Below are 22731 nucleotides of genomic sequence, written 5' to 3' on the forward strand. Positions count from 1 at the left end.
AGAAAAAAGCAAAAGAATATAGTATCATGTATCATTGTTTTTAAACAATTTTGAAATTGTCTCTCTACCACTAGGTTATGGACTCCTTAAAAAGGACTGTATCTTTTATTTTTGCATTCCCTGCAGCATTTAAAACAAGGTCCAACATATTAAATGTGTTTGGTTTAATATCGACTACTGAAGGAATGTCAGGGGGCACCAGGGAAAATGTACTATGCAGTGACTGAGAGAGCTATCTGCCAAGCCAAGAAGATTCTTTAGGCAAGGGAAAAGCATCAGAATCTGTTAGGCAAGAGGATATTATGATCAGATTAAGTTGACTGTAGTAGTAATTGTAGAAAAAGGGCCGAAAAACCAGGTTGGTTATTGTAGTAGGCCAGATTGAACATAGGCAGTAGCTTAGATTGGGGTTGGAGATGGTAAGATGATGAGTGAAGTATGATACAAAGGCAAAGAAGGAAGGCAAAAAAATCACTCTAGGAAATCTACTGGGTTATGCCATTGCCAAGATAGGAGAGCATGTTTAAGGGGAAATAACTTGATTTTGATATGTTTGAAAAGCTTATGGCATCCAGGTAAATATTTCCACTGGGCAATTGGTAATAGGTTTTTGAATTCATAAACAAAATCTACATTGAAGAAGTAGATGTGGGAATTAGGACATTTCAGGTAAGCATAAGGAACTCCACTATTAAAAAATATAATTCTGCCGCTGAGAATGAGGAAACATATCACATAGGGTTTGACATTTTAACTGGTCTTCCATCAGTAGCATACAGGACACTAAAACTGCACTAAATTCAATTCATAAGTTTATCTTCCTTTAACATTTTAAGTATAAAAAATGACATAAAAACTTTGAAATGTTTCTGTGAATAAAAAGGCAGAATGTGGACTTTAATTTTTCTCTTTTAATTTCAAAGGAAAGAAGATTCTATATGATATACTTGCCTTTGCCAAAGAAAGTGTTAATTCTCATGTTACCACATTGGGACCTCAAAATTTTCCTGCTAGTAACAAAGAACCGTGGCTTGTTGATTTTTTTGCCCCTGTAAGTCATTTCATTTTTTTCCTGTCAAATTTCACTATTCTAAGATTTTCTCTTGTAAGAGCAAAAAGATATTGTCTAGATAACCTTGAACCTTGTGTACAAGATTTACATAACAGTTTTGGCCACTATCTCACTATGTCAGCACTAAGAGAGATGATAAACGTTTACCTCCAACTATCAACTATACAACAACTCAGTTTGGTTTATTTTACTTAGCATATTATTTGTTGCAAAATGCTTTTGTTTCATTTGCTTCAGTACTTATGAATATTTTTTTCTTTCCTAGTGGTGTCCACCATGTCGAGCTTTATTGCCAGAGTTACGAAAAGCATCAAAACATCTTTATGGTCAACTTAAATTTGGCACACTGGACTGTACAGTTCATGAAGGACTCTGTAATATGGTATGGCAGTTTAAAAAAATTACATTTTTTGTAGTTCTTATAAAATAGATACCTTTTCACAGCTTAATACTAATATAATATCATCCTTCAAATGTACTTGTATATTTATAGTAGCAAAATAAGTGATTTAATCAAAGTGATATAGTAAAACAATAATATATGTGTAGTTGAATTGTAAATGTCTTATTTACTAAACTCGGGAAAATAATTTGATAAAATACATGATTTTCAATTATTTACATTTTTTAACTTAACATTACGTTTTGGCAGTCTAATTTTTATTCTTTTGCTTTCCTCGTACTTATCTTCTACGTGTAATTAATAGGAGGTAATTAAAACAATGAAACAAGCTTTTGAAACCTTTTTTTTACATAAAAATATTTTCTTAGGTTAATAAATATTCTTTCTTCAGGTCCAGGAAGATCTAGAATTTACACTTCACTTTGAAAGTATCTATAATACCACCTATAAAAATATTCTTGGGGGAAAAGTTATCAGACCTGAATCAAGCACCTCTGTGTACAGGAAATGACAGAGGAACATGTTAAATGACACCGTGGGCACACAATCTGCAAATCTCAGCATGTAGAGGACTTTACAAGACAACACTAAGTTTATTGGACAAACACATTGGAGGTGGGGAGGATTAAAGAGATTTAAAAGATGTATCATTTAAATGCAATTGTGAATCTATTTCCTTTGCTAAATCTGACCAGGCTAAAATTTTTCAGTCATCAGCAATTTTACAATAGGTTTTTAAATCCTATTATTTAAAGTAAAGGTAAAGTAGTTATAAATTTGAAACAGATAGGTGAAAAATATATAAAACCTTTATTTAATTTGTATTCTTATTCTTAATAGTATAATATTCAGGCTTATCCAACAACAGTGGTATTCAACCAGTCCAACATTCATGAATATGAAGGACATCATTCCGCTGAACAAATACTGGAATTCATAGAGGTACTTTCTATAACTACAAATCCTTCGTGTATATGTACATTTTGTATAAATATTTAGCACATTTAATAATGGAATTCTTTTCATGCCAAAACATTTTCTAACAATGAATTTCTTTAATTTTTCTATTTCATTTTGTACTTATAATAAACTCTGAGAATAAGTATGCTTTTCTGTTCCCTAGTACACTGTGCCTAGTACCTTGAATCTATGAAATTATACTTTAACATAAAGCCTTGTCACCCTCTTTCTGTTGTTGTTTTTTTTTTTTTCTGATAGAACCACCATAGATTATTTCTTTAGGTCCCAAATAGTTGATACAGGAGTTTGATATAAGAATGAGGCCATTATTACCTAAGAAACATGGATAAGGGACATTCTTATCCCATCCACCCAGTAAAGGGTCTCTACGCCTAGACAGCTATGCCAAGCTTATGTGTTATTAACAAAATATACTGTACAATTGTAGCATCTCCTTTTTTCTCACTAAAGTCTTCATTGGCTGAAATAGTTACTAGCGCCACCTAAGGAATGGAACATTCTAGCTTATTATCCAGGTAATGACCATTCTGCCCTGTGCTACTCATCTCTCCTTCCTCCAAAGTAATAATTGTTTTTTGTTCTCATCCTAATGAAGCTAAATCTTAGTTTGTGCTCTTTGATCATGATAGACTGAACAGCATCTGGAGCAAGTGATTTGTAGAGAAGTTATGCAGTATCTCCAGTCAGAATGTCAGAAAAAAAAGGATAGTAGACTTTCCATTAGTAATTATAGGTTTTAGGCAAGTCTTGGAACTCTTGCCTCAGCCACCCCTAACCTTAAATACAGTTGCCTCTTTTCCCTTCTAAAAGTGATTTTAGTGATACACAGAAGTATACCTTGATTTGTAAAGTCTAATGAATAAAATCCAAACTTAAGGTAGATTATATCTTTTTAAAATAACTTGCTAGAGATTCTAAGTACCTTTTGATTATTCAAAAATAGGAACTTTTCTAAATAACACATACCAACAATTTGCCAAAAAATATAATGGAAGCTATATTCTCTTCAGGATCTTATGAATCCTTCAGTGATCTCCCTGACACCAACCACTTTCAATGAACTAGTTAAACAAAGAAAACATGATGAAGTCTGGATGGTGGATTTCTATTCTCCATGGTGTCATCCATGTCAAATCTTAATGCCAGAATGGAAAAGAATGGCCCGGGTATAGTAGAATTGCTTATTTTAAATCATACTACTTTCTAAGAAGGTTTATTTAACAGATTTTGTAACTGATATAAATGAGCCCACCATTAGATTGTCATTTAACAATATTAATATCACTTGCATGTTTTGGAGTGTGAATATAGAATAATTACCCTATTTTCTGTGTCACTTGGTAGACTTTTCACCAAATTCCTACCACTGAACCCAAAGATCCCCTTTATTTCCTATCAAAATATTTTACTCCTTTACTTTTAGAGATTTAAAGATAGTGCTTCAGAGTATTGTGGAATGTAAGAAAAGTAACCTTGATCAATAACATTTAGAAAATTTCCTACAAATAGACACTTTTATAAATCATGAAAGAGAAGAAACAAATACCAAAATGACTATTAACGTTTATTTCTAGAATAAAAAATGAACAACCTAAAAGCTAAAATGGTTTCTGGTATCTTAAAAGAATATATTTTTATGCTCTTTTCAGTAAAAATTTAAAATTTAGGTGAGTCAGTATAACTGTCTCCATTTGGAAAATTAACTGATATATTACTATATGTTTTTGATTTCTAACACAATTTCCCCATGTATTAGATGAATGAATAGATTTCAGTTCATTACTATAAGTGGTGTACTGTTTTAAGCCCTTGTCCATTTTTATTTGGTAAAATTCACTGATAATAACCTTACAGTGGCAATTTCTCTACTATAAACCTACATTGAATAGTTAGGAAAGTGAATTTATTCTAGTCACTTTGACCTATTTATCTTTTTTCTTTTATAGACATTAACTGGATTGATCAATGTGGGCAGTATCGACTGCCAACAGTATCATTCTTTTTGTGCCCAAGAAAACGTTCAGAGATACCCCGAGATAAGACTTTTTCCCCAAAAGTCAAATAAAGCTTATCAATATCAGTAAGTATTCCCTCAGATGTAAAGACATTGTTATAACCATATATTTGTTCAGTTTTTATCATAACTAGATAAAAGTTAACCTAATAAACATCTTGGGAGTCCACTGTGTTCTCATTAGTATGGTAATGAGAACAAAAAGAAGTGAACGGTCCCACTGTTCATGAAACTGACAGTCTAGTAAAGAAGATAAGGTAAAAGGAACATTTATGAAGTCCTAATTTGATATCAGGTACTCTTCATTAGTCCTCATACAATATCCTGAAGAATAAGAATTATCTCCCTTCCTGCTACTACAGATAAGTAAACAGAGTCATAGGCTTTACGTAATTTTCCCAAGTCTATCTCAGTGCCCATGAGCAGCTGAACAGCACCCCATGGTATTTTAGGCAGAAAATTCAAACACAAGGTAGAATGATACATACAATGAAAAAGGTAAAAATGAAACATGGATTCTATGAGAGGAAATCATTAAAGACTGCATTTATGGGGTATCTTTGAAAAGTGGGTAGGAATTTGACAGTAATAAGTTAAGATTCAAAAGCTAAAGCATGGGACATTTTTAATGTTGCTGTTCCATGGGTTTGAAGGAGATGTCTAGCAGGCAAACTGACATTTAGGTCTGTGTAGAACACAAGAATACAGAAAAAAATATATTTGGGAAACCATATAGCAGTATTTGTAAATACATACATCTGAGAAGAGAGATACTAAGTCAATCAAACTCTTCTTTAAGTTGCTACAATGAGATTGCTTTTTGAACATACCAATAGTAGAAAATGGTATTTACAACTTAACTATATATTTTTTCTTTCAGTAGTTACAATGGTTGGAATAGGGATGCTTATTCCCTAAGAACCTGGGGCTTAGGGTGAGTAAAATATTTATTGTATAAAAATTAAATGCTATTTACCTTCCTCTTATGTGTGTAGTTAAATTTACTGGGGGTTATTTAAGGTACTAGAATTCTAAAGTACATACTTAAAATAATGATGTGTGCTTTATATCACTATCATTCTTTGAAATCATTTTTAAGTCAAAGTCTTGTACTATTACATTTTAGATGTTTGCTTTGGTTTTGTACAATAAAAAATTATTTTGTTCCCTTGCCATAGATTTTTACCTCAAGCATCTACAGATCTAACACCTCAGACTTTCAATGAAAAGGTTTTACAAGGGAAACATCATTGGGTGATAGATTTCTATGCTCCTTGGTGTGGACCTTGCCAAAATTTTGCTCCAGAATTTGAGCTCTTGGCCAGGGTAAGTCTTATCTATCTACTTAAACAGGATGTGATCACATGTATATTTTAATAATTAGATAAAACATTATAAATCTTAATATTTTTCTCAAGTTTCCTGTTTAAAAAATATAAACTCTTTCTATGACTATTATCTTTTCAGACTTCATCCTTCTTTATTAAAATTTTTAATCTAATATCTTTATCTTGGTTGATAATATCATGTACCTAACCAGAAGAGCCAGAAAGCTAAGCTCTCCCTCTTGTCCATTATTTCCTTCCCTCACCACCGTTACTTTGCTGTGCTCAATCACTAAATAGATCCTATCAGTCCTATTACAGGTCTTTCAAATTTATCATCTCTCCATCTCTTCTGCTAGCCTCTTTATTCAAGCCTTCAATATCTCTTATCTATAGGCTTATATTTGCCTTTTAACTCAGTGTCTTCTTCAGTTCTACCCTGGACATCTTTGAAAATTTTGCCTTCTCTAGTTTCCCATTAACCAAGTTTCTTGACATGCATTCTTCACTACAGGTTTTTGATCTGACCATTACTACCTTTTTCAGTTTATTTTTGCCCCCACAGTGGATACTCCGAACACAACAAAGTACACCAGGTTCTCTATACCTCTATATACATTCTGCTGCTCCCTCTTTCCCAAAAGTTTCTTAGTTTGATTATGTGGATTTTTTTTCTCCTCATCCTACACAATCTAGCTCCCACAGTACTTCTGTGTTCTCTGTCCTTCTCAGTTAATCATTGTTGCCTTGATAGCTTGTACTCTAAACTTACAATATGTGCTATTTATTTAAATGTCTAAATGTCTGTCTGTCTTAAGAATATGGGCTTCTTGACTGCAAGGTACCCCTAGAATAACTTATACCCCTAGAATAACTTAATATACAGTTAAACCAAATACATAAACTGAATAACATTGGAGTTTTTGGTGTTTGTAACAGCCCTATTAATGACCTAATCTGGATTGATTGCTTCTGCCATTGTCTACAAAACACATTAGAATGAGAAAGTCAGCACTCACTGAAAGTTGAGTATCAGAAGTCGTGGGAATTTTTTTTAGCAAAGGGATTTCCAAGCTTCTGTGAGCCCTAATAGGTTACTGAAGGACTAGTCAAAAAAAAAAAACACGAATAAGTTATTCGGGTTTTTCCACTTTGTTTTTCCCTCGTACTTTTTTCTCTAATAATTCTGACAAAATGTTTTATTCCCTTTCATTCATGTGCTGAGAAACTTAGTTATATATTTATAATGCAGCTTTATCATGAAAGTAGCAGAAATTCATTAAACATAAAAGATCATTCAACAGATTCTAACTACCAAGTGAAAAGCATTATGCTAAATACTGGAGCTACAAAAATAAAAAGATAAAGTTTCACATTTTAGTAAGATTTTACTCCAGTGAGAAGTTGTAAATAAAATAGACCACTGCTGTAGTCAGAGTGAAGCAAAAATTTGCAAGGAAGATCAGTTATGACAGAAGGCTTGACGTAAAAGCTAGTTTTACTGTAATTCTTGTCTCAAACCCTAAGAGTTTATTTAGTTGAAATGGTTGGCTAGAGAGCACTCTAAGCAGAGAAGACCATTTGCAAAGATGCAAGGATGTAGGGCCATGTTTAGGGATCTCCACTGTTGGTCTAGTATTAACAATATGAAGACTGAAGGGATGTGTCAAAAACTGAGGCTCAAATAAATAGATGGAGGAGGGTTTGGTCATTTTCCCCACACTATTCACATTGCAGACTTAGTCATTTCATACTGCTCTGAATGTATTCTATATAAGCATTAGAAGAGAACTATTGGATATGGTCAGATCCATTTTGTATTATAGGATCAACAGAACAACAAAAGCAAAGAAAGACAGTTACAGCACCAAAAATTATATAGTGTCCTAAGAGAAAGAAGAAGATAAATGGAAATATAAGAATGAGCAGGACTTAGTATTTCAGTGGGATAGATAAGGGAAAGAAGAGTCTAGGAAGACCCTAGTTGTTAACTTGAACTAAGTGAATAGTAGGACAGAAGGAAGAGTGGATTAAGGGAAAAAGGGTTCTTTTTAGAAATTTTGTACTTAGGGTGCTCATTAACTAGAGCAGGCTAAAAACATAGCTGAAAATTAAATTCAGGGCAGTGACTGAGGTTCCATAGCATAGAGGTATAAAAGAGCGTCCTAGGAAAGTGTTCATCGTTGAAAAGATTATTGACAGAGTTGGAGCTCTGGTTGAATACTATAATTTGAGGGGTAGGTGTAGATAGATGGTCGTCCTCATGCTAGAAATAAAGAAAAGCTAAAAGGCAGGAAAACCAAGCAAATAAAAAGAGAAATTTCCATTCTTTTTGTTTATACAGGAGTTATTCATTGGTGAACATTTAAGTTTCACTAAAGGAAGCAGTAAGAACAGAAGCTAGACTAAAATCTGTTGATAAGGGGCAAAGTGGTAAAAGTAAACTTCTAAAAAGAAAGAATATAGTAGCCAAACAGTGCAATCAAGAAAGGAATCCTTTTTTGATCATAGGTATAAGACTGAAGGAGAAGTGAGCCTTCCAAAAGTGGAAGAAGGCTGCTTCAACACATGAGGCCAGAGAAAGAAGGGTGAGGGCAGAATCAGGTGTTAATGGTGAGAGAGGGCAAGGTGTCAGTAGCAGGAAAAGTTGTAATTCCAGGTAAACTGCTTAGTTTTCTTGATAAGGCAAAGGAATTTAAAAGCGTCTTTGAGAATTTGGAAGCATTCTTAATTGAAGGGAAGAATACTAAATTTTTTAAATAACAAATCCTTAGATATGTAAAGATTTGAACTTTCTGGTATCACTTTGTGGTTGCCAGAACAGTTATCCCAAAGAGAATCTACGCTCAATTTATCTTTTTTCAGATGATGAAAGGAAAAGTGAAAGCTGGAAAAGTAGACTGTCAGGCTCATGCCCAGACATGCCAGAAAGCTGGCATTAGAGCCTACCCAACTGTTCGATTGTACCCCTACGAGAAAGCAAAGGTAAGGACAAGCTCACCTCAGTTTTCCTTTTCTCAACGGGCCAAGACGAAAAAGATTTTTTTTTTTTGGGGGGGGGTTAATAAAGATTTATTTATTTATACAAAACAGAGGCGCAGGAGGGTGAGAGAATTCACCAGAGCCAGAGCAGAGAGTAGAACAGGCAGAGTGACGAAGTATAGTGCTGAGGGGAGCAGAGGGCGGCAGGAGAGGTCTGCACGCCATGTGGGACCCTAGCCCTGCAGCCGGGGATCGAACCCGCGCTGCAGAGACTGTGGAAAAAGATTTGTTTTTAATCTGAGTAATGTTTTTCTTTCTGGTTTATGTTCTGTTATATCTTATATTATTGTACATTACTGATGCAAGTTTATTTTTGGCTATATACCAAGTGATTTTAGAGACTCGGTATATAGGCAAAACTTGCCTTACAATGTTTATATTCAAAAACAGGGAAATTAATAGTGTGACATTCGAAATACTAATAATGATTTCCTGTGAGTGGTAGAATTCAAAGGTAATTTCCTATGAGGTTTTGTGTTTTCCTTTATTAATCTTCTTTCCAGGGAAGACAGAAAATAAATATCATAATGCTTTTGAAATAGCCTTAGTACCTGAGCATTTATCTTGAGGAATATTTATTAATGGTTTAGACTATGATGAAGTTACAGTTCAATAAAAAGTAATTTCTGTGATCACTGATCCAAATTGTGTACCTGTCACCTAAATGTTATTAGTCTTCCAGCCAATACAGTTGCTAACTTAAAGTACTCATGGCCTTTGCTCTCTTCCCAAGAAAAAAATTAGACATTTCTGACAATAAAACTGATACAGTAAACAGTATTTTCAGTGTGTTAATGTTTTGTGGCAGTCTTTGAAACAAAAAATTTAGTATTCAAGTACAATATTTTACATGCTTTTTGTAATAGAGTATCAGATTAAGATGCTGATAATTTAGTACCTTCTAAAACAGAACTAAAGAGATGAGATGTTTCAGAAATCTGAAATTGTTAGACATCTGATTTCTTAGTGAAGGATTTTGATTTTTTTTAAGGTTCTCTCTATTTTTAGAACCTATAAAGTAAGCAGAACTTGATGAGAGTAAAGGAGCTTATTCCAGAGCTTGAGTCTTCATTTGGAATCCTCAGCTCTACTTCCCCTGAGAAATAGGTGACAAAAAGGTTTCATTAAGGTGAAGAATGTTAGAAAAGTATCAATATAATAAGCAGTCACAGGATTAACAAAGACAGAGGAAGCTGTTTGAAAAGATGTTACCATGTATCCAGAGGACAAAATCAGAAAGCAGAATATCCCTAACCAAACCAGAAGGCAAGTTGACATCCAGAATTTCTTACCAGACAAGAAGGCCAAAGCAGTATAGTGATTGGAATCAAATACATACTAAGGTAGGCAGTCACGCACAAAGTTCAGGTTCACAGTAGGAAGGAAACAACTGGTTCCAGATCCAGAATATGTAGACTTAGAGATAAAAGTTGCTTTCCATTATTGCAATTGATCAAGATTTTTTTCTGTGCCAATGATTGTATTAGATTATAACAATTGGAAGTTCTTTGGGGACACAGTCTTTTATGATACAGATGTTTGAAGCATTTGGATTTCAGTGCATTTCTCCCAAGGAATTACTTTACATAATCCAACATCAGCATTGTTCATATATTTCAAGAATTTGTAGGTTAACTGTGCCTTTGCAGTATTACTTCCTTGAAGAAACTTGAGTTTCAAACACTTGGAATTTCAAGGAGTATTTAATCTAGTTTCTTAGATGGAAATGTCATGTTTAATTACTTAATACATTATAAGAAGAGTGTTTTTCATTCTAGAGAAATATTTGGGGAGAACAAATAGATTCCAGAGATGCAAAGGAGATTGCTACTCTAATTTATGAAAAATTGGAGAATCTCCAAAATCATGGAAAGAGAGATAAGGTAAGAACTAAGTCTAGAGCTGACTTTGGTAAACATTAACTAAATTTATTCTTAGTATAAACATGTATGTGTCAGTAAACACATAAAATGAAGCTTAAAAATAGGGAGTTGCAAATTTCTTCTTTGGCAAATAGGACAGTCAGAATGTAGCCTCTTGACACTGAACTGCTTAGAAATTTGGACAAGTAAAACATTTAACAAAAATAAAAGAACGAGGATGTAAAATAATGTCATTAATTAAAAAATTAAAATAAATTGCTGGGAAATAAAAATTTTAAACATTTAACAAAAAATAGTGACTATGGCCATAAATTACTTAAGTTTTATTCTAATGTAAGTAACGTTTTGTTTGAATGTAAGTAAAGCATTGACTCTTTTGGAACTTGTTAACACATTTTGGATAGCAGTTTTTGTTTTGTCTTGCTATAGTCAAGGTATATTAAAACCTGTATTCACCTTGGCCTCTCCTGAAATATTTAATCTATCAAGAAGCATGTAACCTCATTCCTACTATTTTGTAGAGGGCAGTTTTTTCCTTTTTAAAATCAGTGTCATTCTGGTACATATTTAGAAATAGTTCAGAATGCTTTCTTAATGGAATTTAATACAACCATATATGAGGATTCTTGGATTCTTCCCTATAAGGTGGAAAAAATGACAAACAATCTGAGTTTTGGAGAGGGCTAGCAACTGCTGGCTTTATAGAACCCTGTTACAACTGCAAACCCCAGGATAGATGGAAAGAGATAAAGATTTGTAATTATTTTTCTTGGTTTCAGTGAACAAAAATGTTTTTCTGATGTCTTGGCTATGGTAGTTTTCTGTTTTAATTTAAAAATTGTAGCTTATCTCAAGTTTTAAAGGTTTAAAACAAATTATTAGTCAAACCAGAATATCATAACTGAAAGGAAAGGAAATTAAGTAAAAAAACATACCAAAGAATGACTTTGAAAGTACTTTGTAAAACTCTTTTGGTAGTATCTGCCATGGATACATAAAAACTATGAACTATACTTTAACAATGGGGGAAAAGGACATTTCATGTACTGATTCATTATATAATACTGAAAATCATTAACATAAACTCATACTTCTCTTTCAATCACTTTTACATTACTATAGGATGAACTTTAATGATGTTGAAGATGAAGAAAAAATTGAAAAGAAATTCTTAAAAATTATATCAGAGGACGTCTTCAGAAGACAAATGTGAACATTACCTTGGACTTTTTATTGCACTGTCTGAAATCTAAAGGGTCTGCAGACTTTTCTGTTAAGGGCCAGATCATAAATATTTTAGGCTTTGTAGATGATATACGGTTCTTTGTTGCATATTCTGCTTTGGTTTTGTTTTCTTTTCAACGCTATGAAAAATTGAAAAACCATTCTTAGCCCAAGGCCATAGACACATAGGCCACAAGCTAAATTGATTCCATGGGCTATAGATGGCTGAGCCTTGGAAATGTTCTGGCCAGCCAATTCAAACACAAGCCTGTTTTGCAATTTTCTATAGACATGTTGAGGTTATACACTTTATCACTTGAAGTTTTAATGCTTCACCTGGAGATAAGTTTTCAATCACCTATTCCTTTGAAAAATTCTCTGAAAATGATTCTCTAACCATATATTGCATTTAAAAAACAACTCAGTGTGGCAGAATAGATACCCTATTTTTCATATTGTAGTGAAGAGATTTTTCATTTTCTTTCCTTTTTAAAGGTTGAAGAATTGATGTTAATTTCTTAAACTGAACATTTGCAACAGCACATAAACAGATTCCATAGATTTCTACAGCATCCAGAAATACCTAATGGAAAGTATTTATAACTGTTACTTACTAGGCATTGTAGACTATCTCAGATACATCAAGTTGTATATTTTTAGAATATGTGTTCGTTTATTTTCTGAATTACTTTTATAAAAGTTTCCTCTCTGATAGTAATTGATTTTTGAAGCATTTTATAATATTTATTTTTTGCCTTCTGGACTGTTCTGATGTATATCCTTTACATTTAAATAGGAAAAATAAGTTTGCAGGTCAGTTTCACTATAGCTCAAATGACACTGTAGTTATCCCAATTATTAGTTTACTGTCAGTCTTATTTAGATAAACACTGGCATAATGAAGTTATTTTTATAAGAAAATCAAGTATATAAATTTAAGGTTGGGATCTTTGAGTTTCAGTTGTTCAAACTCAGAGAATCCAATTTTTTTTTCTAACAATATGTAGATTCCAGCTGATTAAATGAGATAAATTTTTGAAGACCTCAGTTTTCTCAAAAACCTACTAGGATTATGTATTAAAGTGACAATTATTTTCTTAATACACTTTATCTCCTCCAGTATTCCCTCAAAGATTATTTCAAAGCTAGTTTGTGCAAAAATAGATTTTTGTTTCTAGCACATCATCCTTTAACGCCTTATATTGGATTTTACTTTATACATGTAGGCCCATATGGAACAATCTCAACTTTTAACTATAATTGAACACCACATTTTTTAATTATGATCAGTAATAAAAGTGCCTTTCATTTGTTAAGTTTTCAAGGCCTAGAGAATTTTTAACATTGACTTGTTTCTACAAAATCCCAAGATGGAATGCCTAAATAAGTCTTGGTCAATATAATGTACCAGTTTTGTGAGTACCATTGTGCTAGACACTGAGGAATGTACAAAAGGAATTCACAACATGGTCCCCACAGTTCTGACTAAACCCAGAAACAAGTTTATAGATACCTGTACTACCACCTATAAATACAATTCCAAACTTACTGGTTGAGAAATACCTTAAGCAGTAAAATACTTATCCTGAAACTTGACCTAAGTATGTGCCTGTGGAATCAGCTCTAAAGCCAAGACTACCCAGGAGTCATGTTAAGTATATGTTTCAAATAAGTAGCAGACATTAGCAGTGTGTTTTCTGCAATCATAATCAGTGTCACTGGATATTTCAAAAACAGCTTGCAGTATTTTTAATGGCCACATTCACATTAGTCCATTAGAACTCCAAGGAGTTCCAGGTAAAATATGCTATCTCTCTCAACAACACTATTTTTTTGTGTAGCTGGCCTTGGGTAACAGTACCATCTTTTGCAGATCAGAGTACATTCTATCAGGCAGCTAAGATTAAAAACTGGATACTTTGAGCATGTGACTATAAGAATCCATTTGGAGTTTGTGGTTTTGGCACCAATGATGCTTGCGTATTCCTATTTCCCAAATTTTATTTTACATCACATTTTTATTGAAAGTATATTAAGACAAAGGAAAAATAAAACAGTAATGATTGTATAATAACTTTTTATATTGTCAAAGTTCTTTAAATGTCTTTGTTTTCTGATAATATTCAAAGCAGGAATTTTCTTTGAATTATAGTTTATCAGAAAATTACTGTTTTATGTATAAGACAAAATACTTATAAGAAAAGTTTTTTGTAAGAAGGTAGTATTTTATGGGCCTCCCCAGTGGCGCAGCGGTTGAGCGCTGGGTTGCAAAGCTGCCCGCAGCCTCTGCAACGCCGGTTCGATCCCCGGCTGCTCCCCGGCCACTGGAGGAGGGTCCCACATGGCACACAGACCTCTCCTGCCGCCCGCTGCTCCCCTCAGCAGTGTACTTCAGTCTGCCTGCTCTGCTCCCCGCTCTGGTGAATTCTCTCACCCTCCTGCTCTTCTGACTGTACCCAGTGCTTGTATAAATAAATAAAAATAAATCTTTATTTAAAAAAAAGGTAGTATTTTATGGGCCTCCCCGGTGGCGCAGCGGTTGAGCGCTGGGTTGCGAAGCTGCCTGCGGCCTCTGCGGCACCAGTTCGATCCCCGGCTGCTCCCCGGCCACCGGAGGAGGGTCCCACATGGCGCGCAGACCTCTCCTGCCGCCCGCTGCTCCCCTCAGCAGTGTACTTCGGTCCTTCTGCCTGCTCTGCTCCCCGCTCTGGCTCTGGTGAATTCTCTCACCCTCCCGCGCTTCTGTCTGTACCCAGTGCATGTATAAACAAAACAAACAAACCAGCAAACAAATAAATAAAGCATGCCTCTAAAAAAAAAAAAAAAAAAAAAAAAAAGTAGTATTTTAAAGCCATTTTAACAGAATTTTTATGTAATTAGCCTAGTCTTAGTCCAACAAACTCAGATTAGTGTCTTGAACTGGACAAATTCAGTTCCGCCATGACTGTTAAGAAATATTATAAAAATAGGCAGAAGAGCTAAAAAGAAACTTCTCTGAAGAGGAAATGCAAATGTCCAACAGGCATATGAAAAAATGTTCAACATCACTTGTAATCAGGGAAATGCAAATCAAAACTACCATGAGATACCATCTTACACCAGTGAGAATGGCACATATTAAAAAAACTAGCAACAACAAATGTTGGCGAGGTTGTGGAGAAAAAGGAACTCTCCTGCACTGTTGATGGGAGTGCAAACTGGTCCAACCACTATGGAGAGCTGTGTGGAGATTTCTTAACCTACTAAACATAGAGCTTCCATATGATCCAGCAATTCCACTCCTAGGTATTTACCCAAAGGACACAGAAACATCAATTCCAAAGAGCACCTGCACCCCTATGTTTATAGCAGCACTGTTTACAATAGCTAAGCTTTGGAAACAACCCAAATGCCCAAAAACAGATGACTGGATCAAGAAGATGTGGTACATATATACCATGGAATATTACTCAGCATTCAAAAAAGATAAACACATGCAATTTGCAGCAACATGGATGGCGCTTGAAGGGATCATGCTCAGCGAAATAAGCCAGAAAGAAAAAGAAAAATACCGGATGGTCTCACTCATAGCAGGAATCTAGAAAACTTAAATAAGGGACCAGGAAAATGAATAACTATAAGAAAGTGAAAATCAAAATCAACAAAAAACTATGAACCAGAGACACTTTTTTGGGGATGGGGGGCGGGAGGGGAGGGACTGAGGTCAGAATGGGGGGGTTGCAATTGCATGGGGAATATAAAAATAAAATTTATTATTTAAAAAAAATTAAAATTAAAAATTAAAAAAAGAAAAAGAAAAATATTATAAAGGTTAAATTGACAAAAAGCATTATGAATTCTCTGTACTGATATATACTGGATAAAGTTGATTCTGAAGATGAAAAGAAGTCACTTCCTGGTAATATACTACTTTACATATAAAGCAAAATGCTCAAGTACCCAGAATCTTCTGGTGAATAGCTCATTTTGATTAAGAGTAAAGTTTAGATCAACTATCAAGCTAAGTATAAATACTGATCATATATTAAAATGTTAGTGATTGGCAAGTCTTTTTTTTATTTCACACTAAATTCATGCTTAGTGTCTTACATTGTCATCCAACCCTGGTTAGCAGATGGGTATATTTTATGAGAGGTAACTAGCTGGAATTATGAATATAATATGACATCCTTTTCCCCCCTAACATATACACCTATATCAGTATTGAATTCAGAAATGTGGTGTGTTGATTTGATTACATTATTAGTTTGTCATTTGAGTGCATAACTTAGTCTGCTGTCCTGAAAGTTAGTAATTAAATTCAGAAAGGCCTGTGCTAAAACAACTATTTTTTTTTTAAAAGAAAAGGGTTCCACTACAAGATGGCAACTTGGAAGGCTCCTGAACTCACCTCATTCCTGGAAGCAATGAGCCCATAAAATTGATAGAAGGAAACAGACATGTGTTCCTTGGCATTGACCTTAAATGTGTTTGGGGACTCAACTCCCTACACCAAGGGAGTAGGAGGGGTAGGTGAGAAGCGGGGAGTGGGTCTGTTACTGAGCAGCCCCGATATAAAACAGGTTGCCTGGCTGTGGGTCCTCACCAGCTTGCTTAAAAGGGACTTATTAATACTCTACTACAGGCACACACAAAAGGTTAATAAAAGCTTTGTTTACAAGGGAAAGGGAATTGAGGAAATGTACAACTCAGGGAGAGAATAGGGAAATAGTCTTTAATGCGTCCTACCCAATCTGCTGACCTGAAAACCCAAAGGCACTCTCAGAGCTGGCAGAGAGCCAAAAAAGGGAATTCCCCAAAGCCCACGTGTCTGGTTTTATACCAAACTTGGCTGCTTAACCCAACCCTCAGGTTCCAGCAACATTCCCTTTGGTGGTGATGGGATTTGTAGTTCCCAGTGTCTTTTGGCTTTGGTCTGGAGTAGGGATGGAGTCCACAAAGCCTGTACGGAATTAGCATTAGGACATCCTTTTCCCCCTAACAATTCTACATCAAATTAAAAAGCTACTTCATAGTGAAAGAAATTATCAAAACAGAGACATCCTACTGAATGGGAAAAGATATTTGCACATTACAAGCTTAACAAAGTTAATGCCGGAAACATACTAAGTCATAAAATAACATTAAAAAGAAAAACAACCTGAATAAAAATGGCAGAGAATCTATGACAGACACTTATCCAAAGTAGATACATAAATGGCCATTAGTATCACGAAAAGATGGTCACCACAAGCAATGACATGTCTCACACCTGTGAGAATAGCTGTTCTCCAAAATAGATGAAACAAGTGTTGGGGAGGATGGAGAGAGAGTTGACCCTTATTTACAATGTAAATTGGTACAGCTGTTATGGAAAGTTGTATGGAAATTCCTCAAAAAGTAAAAAATGCAGAAATTCCATCACCCAGTTACCACATTACTGGGTATTAAGGATACCCAAAAACACAAATTCAAAAAGATATATGCACCCAGTCAATGTAAAACATGGTGATTATAGTAATTGATACTGTATTACAGATTTTAAAGTTACTAAGGAATATTCTCACCACAGAAAAAAATGTGAAGCATGTTAACTTACTGTAATTTCATAATACCAAATAATTCACTTAGGGCCTCCCTGGTGGCACAAGGGGTTAAGACACAACCTATGAAGGTGTCCACAGCCACTGCAGCATAAGTTCAATCCCCCAGCCAGCCAGGGAGCAACCCACATGGACAGGCAGACCTCTCCTGACTCACCCGCTGCTCCCCTCAGCAGTGTACAATCTGCCTGTTCTGTTCCCCACTCTGTCTTTGGTGAATCCTCTCATCTCCCCCCACACACACCTCTGGCCTGTACCCCAGCTCTTGTATGCAAAAATAAATCTTTAAAAAAAATTCACTTATCAAATCATTATGATAGGCAGTTTCTTCTACCTCCAGTCCCAATATATACAAATGTCTTCTCTGAGGATAGAGGCCGTGAATTTCTTATGTTCTGCTCTATTTCCAGAACCTGGTGCATAGGTATACAATGTATCTTCTAATTAACAAGCATTGTACCATATTGCTGATGTGCCTTAAAATAAATTTGCCAGTAATTCAACTGTGATAAGATTTTCTAACTAGAAGTTAGTAATTCTATGCCTTAAAAGTTGTAGTCTATGGTCTATAAGTTTAATTAGCAATCTTTATGAAGCTTAGGGAATATTATATACTATGGAAATTTTTGAAAAGCTTATAATTTTTATTGTATACTTAATATAGTGCTACCTAAAAAGAAAGTACCTATTACTTTAAAAGGAACTTTCTCAAACAACTTTTATTAACTATCAATTTTTTCTATATCTATTAAGTCCCTGTGTGATACATTCCTTTAAAAGATTTTAATCAGAGACAGCATCAAGTACCAGTAGATGGCAGTCAAAAATAAGCAGATTTCGGTCCTTCTGCCTGCTCTGCTCCCCGCTCTGGCTCTGGTGAATTCTCTCACCCTCCCGCGCTTCTGACTGTACCCAGTGCATGTATAAACAAAACAAACAAACAAACTAAATAAATAAATAAAAAAAAAAAATAAGCAGAGACGGTAGGTTTTTATTCTTAGAAAATGCTGTTACTACCTCAGTACTGAATGAGAATTCACAAAGTCTAATTTGCCTTTGTTTTCCGCTAAAACAATTCCTAGATACCATTTGCGTACGTTTGACTATGAGAAATTACAAAGAAACACTGTATTTTGTATCTGAAAGTTTATAATCTAGTTTAGCAAATAAGACAAATACATGAATGTGTGAATGACATGAAAGGATAAATCCATGAAGTTCACATAGGCACATACACTGCTGAAGACGTGAACTCATGATGAGGTTCAACTGATCCCCACTGTGAAAACTGTGCCTAGATAGCTAAGTGTATAGATGCATTAATTTTAAGGACCTACAAAACATATATAAAATTGTACTGAAAATACCTTTATTTGCTTTTGTTCAACCATTTCCTCCGGATTTTGGAGTTTTAGTGCTATTTCAATTTATGAAGTAGGAAGCCCACTCTTTGAACAACAGACTTCATCAGATAACCATGCAGGAAAACAAGAATTTGTTAAATATACATGAAGACAACAAAAATCAAGAATATGAGAAATTTCATAGGATAAATGACATGGTGTCTTTTTTTTAAGAAAGTTTTTTTTTTAAGATTTATTTATTTATTTATACAAGCACTGGGTACAGTCAGAAGCGCGGGAGGGTGAGAAGATTCACAGGAGACAGAGCGGGGAACAGAACAGGCAGACTGACGAAGAAGTACACTGCTGAAGGGAGCAGCGGGCGTGGCAGGAGAGGTCTGTCGTGCCATGTGGGACCCTCGCCAATGGCCAGGTATCGAACCGGCGCTGCAGAGGCTACGGGCAGCTTCGCAGCCCAGTGCTCAACTGCTGCGCCAACAGGGAGGCCCTGACATGGTGTCTTAATGAAAAAAATGATCGGGGGAAAAAAGCAACATAACCGATAGATTAAAAATATCTTTGTCTTTTGAGTCTCATCAGTCAAGGGCAATGTTTGGAACTTATTTGGATTTTCACTAAACAGACTATAAATATATGCATATGTATATATGTAAATAATATGTGTGTATGTATATATATATGTATATACAAATACATATATTTGGAGAAAGAATTATGAATATTTTATGTTAATCAAGCATTGTTGGGAAAGGGGTCTGTTCCAGGTGTGCTAACAGTGTTTACAGAATGATTTGCTTTAAAATCACTGGCTATAGAGAGCTAAAGTTTCCATCCAGGGCACAGGCTAGGTGCTGCCAGCCACTGAACAGCCCTTGGAAGCCCCAGAAGTCACTTTGGGAAGACTATTCTGCCTCCTCCCACAGGTTCAATTAGATCATGATGGTCTAAAACCAGTGAGGGTAGGGGTTGGGGAGATGTTGGTGATAATAGTTGGAGGGTGGTTGAAAATGGTTGTTAAATGAAACAAAATTGGCTATATTGTATTATCAGAACTGAATAATGAGTAAACAGGTTGATTATGGAAATTTTCAAATAGAAACAATAGTATAAAGTTATTTAAATAATAGTTTAATTTTCAAAAAGCAAGATGTTGTCTTTATTACTAAATTATTATGGAAATTATACTCAGAATTCCAAATGACAAATTTATAATCATCTGTTTGCCAGATAAATCAGTCTACTGAGTTAGGAGAGGTAGGAAAATTGCAGGATAAAAACTGGATCAGTTGGCCCTAAGTAGAACTACTTTGGAAGAGTATGTGCAATTCATTTTCCTTGTATTACTCCCTCCCACGTCCCAGCTTGGAACCTGAACATCATTTCGCTATTTCATGCCAAACCAGACTAACAAAAGTAAAGACTGACCATCATGATCTTATTGAACCTGCGGGAAGAGGCAGAATAGTCTTCCCAAAGAGACTTCTGGGGCTTCCAAGGGCCGTTCGGTGACTGGCAGCCCCTAGCCTGTGTCCTGGATGGAAACCTCAGCTCTCTATAGCCAACTCTCCAAGGTTGCTCCTCTCAGGAGTGCTATTTCCTCAGCTGAATCTGTCTTTTCTTCCCTGGATATCTTTCTCTAATCTCCCTCACCTGCCCCGCCCCCTTTTTAATCACTCACTCCACTCTTTAATTTCTCTTCCCCCTCCCCCCACTTGCTGCCCCTAAGCAGTTCAGTGTTACTCTCTTACTGCTTCTATACAAAAAACTTGTGTTTATTGAAAGCAGACTTTTCCCCTATAAACAACTCTAGAGATTTGTACACTGTGCAACATATATCCCAGATGATTCTAAAGAATTTTGAATGAAAATGCTCAGTTAAGAAACATTTTGGTATAACTACAGCACTGCAGATAAAACAGTAAATAATTGTAAAACTCATGCCTGAAATGAACTCACATTAATTCTATGCTGAAAATACCCACTAATGCCCTCTACTCCTTCCTTCCTTCCAACTTTAGCTCAGCTTTAGATGTGCTTCCATATTCTTTGAGGTGTACAGTCTTCCTTACCTCACCCTGTGTCTGAGTAGAGCCCCTCATTCCTAAACAAATTATCTCAATCTTTCATTCATTCATGAAAAGAAAAAAAGTGACTAGAACCAGCTAGAAAACATTCACCTCAGCAGCCTAACCTTTTAGTGTTTCCAACAACTCCAGGCCCTACATTCATATCCCATCACAGCCCACTGCTCTCATGGTATTGAGTCGGGTCCAGGAAGGGACAAAGTGCCACCTAGCACTCTGCTAAAGGCTCTAGAAATTATGGGAAGAAAGAGTGTAGGTCTACTGTATTTACTCTTTACCTGGTGTTTTGATTTCTGAGGAGCTTCCAAGTTCTGATACTCAAGAAATTCAGACAAACCTATGAACTGTTACCAAATAGTCCATCCTTGTGTTAGTCCATCCATGTGTTAGGACAAAATGTGCCCATCAAAGCTACAGACTCTAGATTTGGGTCTTTTGGTACAAGACTAGTACTATAGGTTTACATGTTTGGTTACAAGCAGTTTCAACTTCAAACCTATTGAAAAGCAAAGAGCTCTAATTCAGTCAAATAGATACAGAAATGAAGATGTGATCATCTAATGAGATTTAATAAACAAGGAATATTTCAGGAGTTAGATGCCTATAAGTTAAATAATGATTAGTAGAAATACTAAAGCACATGTTTTTACCATAATCTCCAAAATAAGTGTAATATTTAAATATTATTATTTAAATAAGTGTAATATTTAAAATACTTAAAGCACCACTATTAAAATAAATGCAAGAAACTAGAGTGAAAATGACAAAGGATGTATAAAAAGTATTCAAAGTTGGAAAATATCTGGAAAGTAAGGATGGAGAGTTGAAATATTTTTTCAGAAGAAAAAAACATTAGCAATGGGTAGTAATAACAAGTCCTGCAAATAATGATGATATCTGTGTTCAGACACAGAGAGAACATAAACAAGCGAGTTTATCCTGCAGCAAAAGTGACTTCTATTTCTCTCAGTAGAAAGGTAACTTTCTGGGAAAATGGAAAGGTAGCGTATTTAGAAATCTAAACTGGTCTTCAAATGCTAGGGTTTTGTGATCACTTAAGGTTAGTGAATATCTTTCTCATAGTATACAGAAGTGAGATCTACTGTCAACTTTTGTAGACTTAAGAAAAATAGCTCTTGGTTCTGCAGTGAGGATATCAAGCATGTATAGGTCTTATTTATGAAGGGGGGAGTTTCAAGTTTATTAACGTCATATAGTGTCTTTTTTTAGAACACCTGATTCCCATTAGTTTCTTTTGTTACTAAATGCACATAACATAAAATTCACCATCTTAGCCATTTTTAAGTGTCAAGCTCAATAATGTTGATGTTATACCCGTGGTTGAACAACTAGTCTCCAGATATTTTCATCTTGCAAAACTGAAATTCTGTAACCATTAAGCAACACCCCATTTTCCCCTAGTAACCACAATTGCACATTCTGTTTCTATGAATTTGACTAGTATTGACACCTTACATAAGTGGAATCACAGTATTATCTTTTGTGACTGACTTATTTTACTGGTTATAATTTCCTCAAGGTTCACCCATATTGTAGCATATGTCGAAATTGTCTTTCTGAGACTGGTAATATGCAACTATTTGTATATAGCACATTTTGTTTCTCCACTACTCCATGAAGTTTCACTTACATGGCTTATACCTCTTAGCTATTCACTAAGATTCACTAAGCTGTCAAAATCAACAAATTACTTCGTCCACTCCTTTTACATATGAATCCACTCCTTCTTTTACATA

General features: G+C 34.9%; 1 protein-coding gene and 1 long non-coding RNA gene across 2 annotated transcripts in view; one reads left to right on the forward strand and one right to left on the reverse strand.

Moving 5' to 3' along the window:
- DNAJC10 (DnaJ heat shock protein family (Hsp40) member C10) overlaps positions 1-14415 on the forward strand; it is a 37935-nt gene extending 23520 nt beyond the window's left edge. Inside the window, exons 14-23 of the mRNA XM_037523667.2 lie at positions 924-1051; positions 1338-1454; positions 2316-2417; positions 3467-3622; positions 4403-4536; positions 5351-5404; positions 5649-5796; positions 8661-8780; positions 10616-10720; positions 11843-14415. Of these exons, the coding sequence (XP_037379564.1) occupies positions 924-1051; positions 1338-1454; positions 2316-2417; positions 3467-3622; positions 4403-4536; positions 5351-5404; positions 5649-5796; positions 8661-8780; positions 10616-10720; positions 11843-11854 (1076 nt within the window). The 3' untranslated portion in view covers positions 11855-14415. The remainder of the gene's footprint in view (positions 1-923; positions 1052-1337; positions 1455-2315; positions 2418-3466; positions 3623-4402; positions 4537-5350; positions 5405-5648; positions 5797-8660; positions 8781-10615; positions 10721-11842) is intronic.
- Positions 1-22731, reverse strand: part of LOC129146643 (uncharacterized) — a 34172-nt gene that overhangs the window by 1915 nt on the left and 9526 nt on the right. The gene's annotated exons all lie outside the window — the stretch shown is intronic.

Source organism: Talpa occidentalis, unplaced genomic scaffold (assembly GCF_014898055.3).
Source record: "Talpa occidentalis isolate TD23 unplaced genomic scaffold, MPIMG_talOcc4v2.1 talOcc4.3, whole genome shotgun sequence".
NCBI classification, from domain to species: Eukaryota; Metazoa; Chordata; class Mammalia; order Eulipotyphla; family Talpidae; genus Talpa; species Talpa occidentalis.